The sequence below is a fragment of the Mus pahari genome, chromosome 4, assembly GCF_900095145.1.
Source record: "Mus pahari chromosome 4, PAHARI_EIJ_v1.1, whole genome shotgun sequence".
Lineage (NCBI taxonomy): Eukaryota > Metazoa > Chordata > Mammalia > Rodentia > Muridae > Mus > Mus pahari.
In genome coordinates, this window is record NC_034593.1 from 126,385,793 (window position 1) to 126,396,241 (window position 10,449).

A 10,449-nucleotide genomic window follows, 5' to 3' on the forward strand; every position below is an offset into this window, starting at 1 on the left:
CCTAACCCTATAAAAACCCCTTACTTCTGAGGGTCTGGGTCGACTCCTCTGTCTCCTGCGTGAGATACGAGTCCACCCAGAGCTCTGCCATTAAAGTACCTCGTGTGTTTACTACAAGTCGGCTTCTCTGTTTCTGAGGGACTCCCTCATTCCTGTGACCTGCGGACCCGAGGGAGTTCCCTCACGAGGGGGTCCTACAGATGCAGTCTTAGTTTCACTCAGTGGCTTCTGTCTAGAGCAAAGCATCCTCAGGCGGTGTGAAATCGAGCCCTGTCTCACCTGCTCAGGCGATTTCCCTGTGCTGTTAGGCCGTAATGGATGCAAGCTCTCTGCTTCCTGGATATTCTCCCTTTCAAGCTGGCATGACAGAGCCAACGAGGCTTTACAGGAAACCTGTGGTGTCCAGCCCAGCCCAGAGGAGCAGCTGAGCCTGCAGAACCTGTGTTTGCATGCCTCCCTAAGAGCTGCCTGCTCTACTTAGCTGCACTGCTCTTTCATGTGATTCTGGTCTTCTGTTCTGGAGTTAAAAATATTATGATGTAGCTGTTAGTCCTGAAAACCTTAAAATGGCCACGAATTGGTTTTATTTAACTTAAGAAGCCAAGATAATCTAGTACAGGAGGAGGCCATAATCAGTCCCCATTTAAGATTTGAATTGAACTGAATTTAAGAACTGAACTATGGGTTGGAGAGATGGCTCAGTGGTTAAGAGCACTGACTACTCTTCCAGAGGTCCTGAGTTCAATTCCTGTGGTTACCTGGTGGCTCACAATCATCTGTAATGGGATCCGATGCCCTCTTCTGGTGTGTCTGAAGATAGCTACATTGTACTCACATACCTAAAATAAATAAATCTTTTTTTAAAAAATCTTTTAAAAAGAACTGAATTGAGCATAAAAATAAGTTCTTTTTAAAAAATTTAGCGTAGAGACGAATATAATGAATGTTAGGCCTCTAGGATTATAGAGAGGTGGGTCTGCCTCATCCATATTTGACCACTGTACCAATGGGCATCAGCCCTGACATTCACTGTCCTGTGAAGTGGCTACTGTCCTACCGGTAGTGTTACCCACATATCAGAACTCATCAAAGCGTCTACTATTTACCTGATGCCACTGAAATTCAGTGAAACTGTTTAAGAACCATTAAAATAAGATCAAAACTTAAACACAACCAGAGTTTCCTCGTTATATGTTACCATTGTTGCTAGTGTCTTGTTTTTCCTTCTAGAATGTTCTGGTTTATCCTAGAATGTGACGGAGCCCTGCTGTACAATGTCCCATGCCAAACCATCTCTAGGAATCTTCAGCCTACATTACTTTGGAAGGCTTTACAGGGCCCATTTAGGTTAATTTTAATTTAAAAATAAATGTTGAGGTCCCGGACCTGGCAGGGGATGGATGTCATGGGGTTGGGGTGCAGGTGGCTGGTCACCTCCACCCGAAATGTCCTTTCTAACTCTCTCCTGTTTGCTCTAGTGGCAGTGCTGTGGGGCTTTTGGAGCTGATGATTGGAACCTAAATATTTACTTCAATTGCACAGATTCCAATGCAAGCCGAGAGCGATGCGGTGTGCCATTCTCCTGCTGCACTAAAGACCCTGCGGTAAGAGCGACAGCTCACTGCTGGCCGCCGTGTGCCCCGCACTCGCAGGTGTGACGGCAGAGCCATCTCTGTCTCAAAACTCTCTTCTCACAAGCTCAGGCCTGACTGTAGGTCTTAGAGGAGAATGATGCGCTCCGGTGTTTCCAGTCGGTACAGGATGGTGGGAATTAATTCAGCCAGTTGTTGTTGTCTCCTATTCTGAGCCCTGTGTGTTGACTCATGGGAGGTCAGAAAGGGAACTCCCTTTCTGGAGAAGGAAATAAAACCCACCAGGGCTTATGGAGTACAAATTACTTCTCCCAAATAGTGCTGACAGGGACAGAGCCCGGTGACTGTGTCTCTTGTCCCTCCTTATAATGTATGAGCCACCTCTCTGAGTAGCTTGGGTTTAGTACGTTTTTTCTTCTCCTCTGGCTTCTGGGAAGGGACTCTCAGGAGTAAAGAAGGCAGGACAAGGAGGGAACATTGCTTGAGGAGCCACAGTGGCCCGGAGGGTGGCTGCAGCGGCTGCCATTTGTTTGCGGTTTTACTCTAGAAAGAAAGCATGGACTCCGTCCACAAGGTACTCCTCTTTCCTGCCCTTCACAGCGTGTGAATGGCTCATAGAATGAAAATATGAACCGTCTGTATTGTAAGTGGAAAGCCAGAACTGAGTGGTGGTGTGCCCCGTGTGGGGAGTGGCTACTGCCCTTCCCGGACAAGCCTTGCCCACGGTGGAGCGCAGTGGGTGCAGGCGAGTCCCGCAGGCTCTGCAAGGTTGGGGGCTACGGGGCTCTCTCGCGAGACTTGGGTTTTAGGGTGTTGAGCTGCTGACTTTGCAGGCTGCTCTTCTGGAGGGCACAGGAGCCTGGGCTGAGCATCACTGAGAACTGTGTCACCCTGCCCATGACTCCTTTCTAGCCAGCTTGCCTTCCTCCTCTGAGGCGGGTCAAGTGGCAGCAGGATGTCCAGCCTGGATGCCATGGTACCCAGTCAAGCAGCCTGGGCATGTACCGGCCAGCACGCTGCCTGTTTTCTCTCTGGGTCCTACATCAACTGTCCATGGTGAAGACAAGAAGACCCTCCAGGAGTCACTAGGCAACAGATCCTCCAGCCGGTCTGTCTTATGCCATGAACTCTGACGCCCAGAGGGGAGGAAGCAGATTCTAGATAGATAGGTCAGGCTGTCCGTTTGACACATGGGCAGGCAGTGTTTTGCTTTGTAATTAGTAATATAGCTTTATTTAAAAACAAAACAAAACAAAAACCACTTTAAGTGACAGAATTTTATAGATTAAAAGGCACATGCTCTTATTTGCCAAGCACGAGGCCCTAGATCTAACCTCTAGTGCTGTTTTAAAAAGTAGAAATTGCCGAAGAGCACAAAAATGGTCAGTCGTTTTGCCATTTAAGCTTGATTTTTGTCTGTGTTTCCGGTTCCCCAAACCCTTGGAGCTTCCTGAGGTTGGCAGTGTTTTGAATCTGAGTTCACGTGGGTGTCATACATGCACACATACACACATGCGCATGCCTACACACACACCAGTATAATGGGCTTGCTGACGGGGAATGTTTTACTATATTCTTTTGAAGCTGCTCTTATAAATGCATGGCATTTAATAATAATATTTGTTAAATAATATTAATAATAATGTTTAATACTGTGCTCTAGTACCCATCCACTCTTAGCTGGGCTTTCTGCTGAACAAGAATGAATTTCAGTTTTCTCTTCCTTTCTTCCCCAGGAAGATGTCATCAACACTCAGTGTGGCTATGATGCCAGGCAGAAACCAGTAAGTGAAACCCGTCCCGTGTCTTAGCACGTACGGATTTTTTTTTTTTTGGAGGAGCGTTTGCGCATGCGCAAAGCTGTATCTGTGACATTCTGCTCTCTTCCCCTGTGAAGGAAGTTGACCAACAGATTGTAATCTACACGAAAGGCTGCGTGCCCCAGTTTGAGAAGTGGCTACAGGACAATTTAACCATCGTGGCTGGTATTTTCATAGGCATTGCATTGCTACAGGTGAGACGTGGGCCCTCGGTACTAGCTCGGACAGTGGTGCCCAGAAAGACCTTGCCAGTCCAAGATCTTTGCTTTGTCTCCCTAGTGCCTTAGCTTCTGGGACACACTGGAGGTCCTGGGAACAGACTGGAACTATTGGCTTTGTGTTTATTGAAGGTCTGAGTCTAGATCTGGAAAGACCTTAGGAAGTCTTATCTCCTTTCACCACAGAGGGGTTGATGGGTCCCAGGTTGTCCTCTGGCGTCCCATTGTTACAAGGGGCTAAAAGGACTGTGTTGTGACACTTGGGGCAGACATGGCTGCTCAGAGTGGGGACCCCAGCAGCCAGGCCAAGCTCTGTGGAGTTGCACAAGTACGTGCGATACCTTTTGTCTCTCCGGACCAGCTCACCCAAGTGCTGGTGAGGACGGCCTCCGGAGCTGACTCTTCCTGTTGATAAGATGCTTCATGTGGAGGGTCACGGGTGGGTACACGGTGGAAGGAAATTGAAGAGATCTTAAGTAAATAGGAAGTCAAGCAGTGTCACAGATTATAAACTCAGTGTCGCTCAAGTGGCATCACCACGCACGGTGATCTAGAGATTCTATGGTCTCTGTCTCCGTTCCAGCCTCCTCATTCAGTCATCGACTAGCTGGACCTAAGTTCACAGGCAAAAACAAGAGCCCGGAGTAGTCAAACACACTGAAAGAGAATGGCAGGATGAAGAATTCTGGTTTCCCAGTCAAAGCACACTACAAAGTAACAGGGTTCAAGACAGTCTTGTAAGGTTGTAAAGTTAGCCATTTTGATAAATGGGATTGAATTATAGAGAGAACTTTTGTGAGCTTTGTTTTGATAAGGGAATTGAAACTATTCAGTGGAGAAGGAAAAAAGAACTTTCAAGGATAAAAAACAAAACAAAACAAAAACAAAAACCAACTCAGTGGTTCAGAGCACTGGCTGTTCTTCCAGAGGACCAGGGTTCAATTCCCAGCTCCTACATGACAGCTAACAACTGTCTGTGACTGTAGTTCCAAGGGATCTGATGCCCTCTTCGGGCCCTCATCCACACTTTATGCCTGTGGTGCACAGTCATGCCTGTAGGCAAAACACCTATACACATTTAAAAAAGCAAAAAAAAAACCATAAAAGTTCTTTGACAAATGGCACAGGAATACTGATTTTCTGTCTAGAAAAGAATGATGTTTAGACACCTATCCCATACCATATATAAACATAAACTGAAACTAGATCAAAGACCCAAATCTAAGTGTGGCATTCTGTATGCCTGTAATGTAAGCCATTAAAAAAGGTTGCAGCAGGATAGCAGGATTGTCACTTAGAGTGCACAGCCAGCTTGGCCTTCACACTCAGACACTGTCTTGGTGTAGAATAAGTGAACAAAGCTCTGTCTATAAAAGCCAAAGCTGGGGCTGGAGAGATGGCTCAGCGGTTAAGAGCACTGACTGCTCTTCTGAGTTCAATTCCCAGCAACCACATGGTGGCTCACAACCATCTGTAATGAAATCTGACGACCTCTTCAGGTGTGTCTGAAGACAGTGACAGTGTACTCACACACACACACACACACATACATACATATATATATATATATAGCCAAGTTGTGATATTCTAGAAGGAAACGTGATATAAATTGGTGATTTTTTTTTTTTTTTTTTTTTTGGTCTTGGACAAAGAGTTTCAGAGGGGGGAAAAAAAAAAAAAACAACACCAGATGAAGCAGAGATAATGGCATTTCATCAAAATATAAAACTTCCACACTGAAAATGGTACCATTGAGGTTACCCAATAGCAGAAAGTATTTTTGAGGAGTTACCTGTGTGTGTGTGTGTGTGTGTGTGTGTATGTATGTATACATATAATACATATATATGGCTTATAGGAAGCAAGAAAAAAGGCTAGCCTGGGCTACCTATCAAGGTCCGGTTTAAAAAATGAGCAGAATACTTAGACATTTCTCCAGCACGGACAGAAATGGTCCATGAAAAGATGCAGCATCACTTGCCATCAGAGAACTCGTCAGAGCTGCACATGCACACCCACTAGGACAGTGGGTGTTCACGAGGATGGAGGATGGATCACCCACACCTGTCTAGAGTGGGGGGACAGGAATGGCTCAGCTCTTTGGAAGATAATATACAGTTACCGTGTGACCTTACAGTTTTTCCACGAATGCAAAAGGAATGAAAAGTGACATTTCCCAAAACATTGGCACACACGTGCACATAGCAGCAAGAACTGGAGACACTGAAGAATCCGTCCGTGGATTTTTTTTAAGACTGTAGAACGGCCTTACGGTAGGGTCAGTACTCAGCCATCAAAAAGGCAGGCATGGGCTAGCTGTGCTGCGCATGCCTGAAGTCTCAGCCCCCGGGAGGCGGGAGAACTTAGGCTGTACAGGAAGACCCTGCCTCAGAAGCAAGCAGACAGCACAAATAGACCAGCCGGGTATTTGTCAGCAAGTCACCACAGTTAACTTTCTGCAGCTGCCTTGGTATAGAACCCAGCACTTGTGTCCCCTGCTGGAGTCCTGCGCCACATCTCCCCCACTTCCATCTGAGTCAGAACTCTGAATCAGCCACTCACCATTTTTTCACAGTGCCCCGAGGGTGCCCACTTCTCAGCACAGCCTGAGTCCCTGACAGAACAGTCACCTGCTTAGTCAGCCTGGAGCTCTGCCCCCCACCCCCGCACTGTGGCCTCCCTGATGGGGAAAGGGAGGAAGCTGCTGACCCAGTGAAGTGGGTGGAGCCTTCCCTCAGAAGGTCACAGACCTACTTCAGCAGGGAGAACAGAACAGGTACATCAGGTGCTGAATGGATCAGCTGGGACCCTAGCCAGACAGGGTCACCAACACAAATGTTCCTGCATGTGTGATTTTATTAAGGCCTATTACCTGGCAGAGCCCGTGAGATCCATAGAAGGAGCGGGTTGTGACCCACCTGTGCTAGATAAGAGCCTAGCGTGGCTTCAGCCTGACATTCCCACAGACACGTGTGACTTCCCTGGTCATGAAGGCAGCACGTGCACGTATGTTGAGGTTACCTCAGCTCTCTTTATCTTGTGTAAAATGGTCACTAAAATTCTTTGTGCCACGTAAATAAAGAAAATTCCTAGTTGGGTCATGAAGGTTTATAGCACCGTGATTGATACCTTGCAGAGGAAAGGAGGAGAGGTTTGTTCAGGCCCACGGTTCATAGGACTGGGCCTGTGGTGGGGGAGGGCATAGAGGCCATAGCAGCTCGGAGACAGGTAAGTCCTTTGACAGCTGTCCCTAGCAACACTAGTCTCAAATGTCCTACAACCTCCCAGAACAGCTCCACTCACTGGAGACTGAGTGTGCACACCCATGAGATTGTGTGGGCTTTTCACATTTGAGCGGTCACCGCAGCGATGGACAAACCCAGAGATGATAAAGAAGTCGCAGGCACCACATGTTGTCTGAAGGCATTTTTATGAAATGTGCAGATTGGGCAGATCCACAGAGGGAGAAGGGAGATAAGAGCTGTCTAGGCTATAAGGAGGGTTGGCTTAGGGAGGTGAACAGCTCCTGTATTTAGTATTGAAGATATAAAGTCATGCTAAAACTCTGGATTTTCTCTCTCTCTCTCTCTCTCTCTCTCTCTCTCTCTCTCTCTCTCTCTCTCTCTCTCCACTCTTTTTTCCCAGCTTTTTTTTTTTTTTTTTTAAAAGACGGGTCTCATGTATCCTAAGCTGGCCTCAAACTTGCTATGTAGCCAAGGATGGCTTCTGACATCCTACCCAAGAGTCGGGATTATAGATGTGCACCACCATGCCTGGTTTTCTATGACGCTGGGGGGCAGAACCCAAGGTTTTATGTATGTGAGGCAAACACTCCACTGACTGAGCTACATCTCCATCCCCCGAATATCCATTTAAGAATCAGAGGTGGTGGACCCAGTGGCCAAGGAAAAGCCAATGGCATTTGATTTCTGCTGTCTAACTTGGTTTTCTTTCCCTTTTTTTTTTTTTAGATTTTTGGGATATGCCTGGCACAGAATTTGGTGAGTGACATTGAAGCTGTCAGGGCTAGCTGGTAGACCCCTGCGACCACTGCTGTCAGACACTGGACTGATCACCCCTCGCTGACTGACCCTCTGTGCGCCGGCCGCCCAATGGCGGGCTGCAGAGGCCTGGTCACAGGCCTGCAGTCTCACCTAATGGAGCTGCCAAGAACTTAACTTTCTGTGGGGGTAGAACTGGGAAATGCTGCTCACACACGGAACTTGGAAAAAGAAAAAACAAGTGTGCAACTTGCTGAGTCGATGTGCATTGTTGAATCTCTACTGTAGCCGTGGATTGGTGGACGGATGGATGCTACCAGAGCGGGAAAGGGGGAGGTTGGGCACGGCATGTACTTGAATTTATGGAGAATACAGTGCTGTCCACATCTTGGCTAAAACTTGGGCCCTTACCCGCCAGGACCACGTGTCTTGAAATCTCTCAAACCGTTTGCACCTGTCCTCCAGAGAAGAAACCAGCTGCCCCCTGTGTTCCGATTCTGAGAGAGGTGGAGTGGATCACGTTACAGCGTATGCCCTTCATCCTGAGTTTGCCCTTAAGAGAACTGGGCGTTTGCAGCAAGCTAGGGTGGCAGAGGCTGAGATCCACATTTCCACAGGACTGCTCTTTCCTCTGAGTGGCCAGCCCCAGCCTGAGCTCTGTCAATGACATCCAAGGAGAAAATGAGGTTAATGAGAGACATTAATTAAACACTCCCTCACCCCACCGCACCAAACCAGTTGGGTTCTTCTGATATTCTGGAATACTCTGGGCTATGTTTAGTGTTTTATTTCTTTTTTTTATCGGTCGTTATTTTGGTTTTTTTCTTTTTTTTTTTTTTTTTTTTTTTTTCTCCCAAAGGCAAAGAAAGACTATGAACCAGTCCTCGTGGTTTCTTATTCGGCTTGAATAGTAAGTTTTTGTAGACTTGTGACCTGCATGTACCGTGACCCCCCAAATCCACCATGTTCTTTTCAGAGAGACATTTGAGAGTGTTCCTTGGTGTTTCCGTCACAGGTATCCAGCCTTGGGTGGTTGTGGAGTTTTGTCCTAGCCGCGTCTTTGTATGCCCCGCAGGCTCTCTGTCTCTCCCGGCATCCAATTCAGCTTCTGTACATTCCCCATCCTCCCCATTGAATGGTAGAAAGCCCAGCTCCAAAGCAGGGTTGACACAGTCAAAGAACACTTCATGAGGTTTTTCTTTTCTTTTTCCTCCCTTTTTGCATCTTTAGTTTTGTCATATATTAAATTTAAAAAAAACAAAACAAAAAACAAAAAACCAAGCCTAGTATAGTGCATGTACTCGCTGAGGTGGCCTCGGGGTGGTTACAAAGCACAAATATTAGAGGGGCTGCACCGAAGCCCAGCCAGGGTTCTGTGACGCAAGGTGGGCAGCCACCTTCAGGTTCTTCTCCTGCCTCGTGCCCACTGGGAGGGTGGACTTTAGCCCCAGATTTCCCCCCCAGCTCGTGATAACCCCTGGATGTCGCTTTCACCGGGAGCAGATTTTAGTTCGTGGGTTGCTGGGAAGACCCCACCCCCCCAACCCCGCCTCTGCGATAGCAGCTCCTCATTGGCCAGCCAGCATTCTGCGTCATGCAGCCCAGTTTTCCATTTCCGCAGCACGTGGGCGTTGCGGTGGCTGATGGGCGCAGTCTGTTCACGGGGAGGTCAGGCACTCCTCCAAAGTCTCATCTCCACTGTTTGGGTGTCCGTGGCTCTGCATGTGTGTATTGGTGTCTGTTTTAGATAGAGATAGTCATTCCATACATGGATGTGAGGTCACGTGACTTCACCCTCTCCCCCCTCCCGTCCATACCACAGCCGTCGCTTGTGATGTCCTTCAACGTGGACACTCGTGCTCTCAGATTGGCACTTCTGTCTTCTTTATTACCTCATTCTCCAGTGAACTGCATCTGGCCAATTGATTCAGAATCAGGCAAGATCCCCACCCCGTGGCACATCCAGTGAAAGCCAAAACACAAGCCCAAGCGAGTTTTAAATTTTAATCACCCTTTATTTTTTACACTCGAGAGTGATTGTAATAAAAGCTGTCATTAATAAACTCGGTTCTACCTTACATGGGATCATGTCGTCTTACTTTTCTGAATTGTTTCTCAGATGTTAGCTACTGTAAAACACTCTGGAATGTCTCCTTAAAACAAAGGACCTGGGCCAGGGGGACAGCACATGTACAGTGTGCCTGAAACTTCGGGTTCAATCCCATGTCCCTGAAACCCCCATCAGTTCCAGAATCCCTAAGGAGGTGGGTCAGGATGGGGCTCGAGGACTTGCACTGGTGAATCCCTAAGATGTTGATGAGACTACATGATTTTAGAAACACCATCAGTCCCGGAAGGGAGGGGAAATTGGTGGTTGTAGGGGCTAAGCCTGGGAGTTGCTAGATGTAAGTAGGTGTGCTTTGTCTCAAGGACTGTCCTCTATTTGTTACAGATGCCTTGGGAACATTACAAGACACAGATCCCAGACCTTGACCCTGCCACTTGGGTGTGTGTGTGTATGTATGCGTGTGTATGTATGCGCGCGCGCGCGCGTGTGTGTGTGTGTGTGTGTGTGTGTGTGTGTGTGTGTGTGTGTGTGTGTACATATGGACATTTAATACACACTGGACCTAGATAACAATTATAGCTTTTATAAGAAAGCAATTGCCAGCAGTCCCTTGAAACTGTCATGTTAACCCACTGGAAAATACCAGCTTAAGTGTCTTTCTCTTGTGAAGTGTTACTGAAGGATGCTTTTTAAGAACAAATGGAAGGGAATGCTTCCGTTTCACATAGTACTCTTTTTTTTTTTTTTTTT

At 47.2% G+C, this 10,449-nt stretch overlaps 1 protein-coding gene across 2 annotated transcripts in view; it reads left to right on the forward strand.

The window, feature by feature from the left end:
• The window catches only part of Tspan5 (tetraspanin 5), a 164,204-nt gene extending 154,493 nt beyond the window's left edge, over positions 1-9,711 (forward strand). For both annotated transcript variants that reach the window (XM_021195611.2, XM_029537932.1), the window contains exons 5-8: positions 1,479-1,604; positions 3,329-3,376; positions 3,490-3,606; positions 7,602-9,711. In XM_021195611.2, the coding sequence (XP_021051270.1) occupies positions 1,479-1,604; positions 3,329-3,376; positions 3,490-3,606; positions 7,602-7,667 (357 nt within the window). In that variant the 3' untranslated portion in view covers positions 7,668-9,711. The remainder of the gene's footprint in view (positions 1-1,478; positions 1,605-3,328; positions 3,377-3,489; positions 3,607-7,601) is intronic.
• Positions 9,712-10,449: the final 738 nt, after the last annotated feature.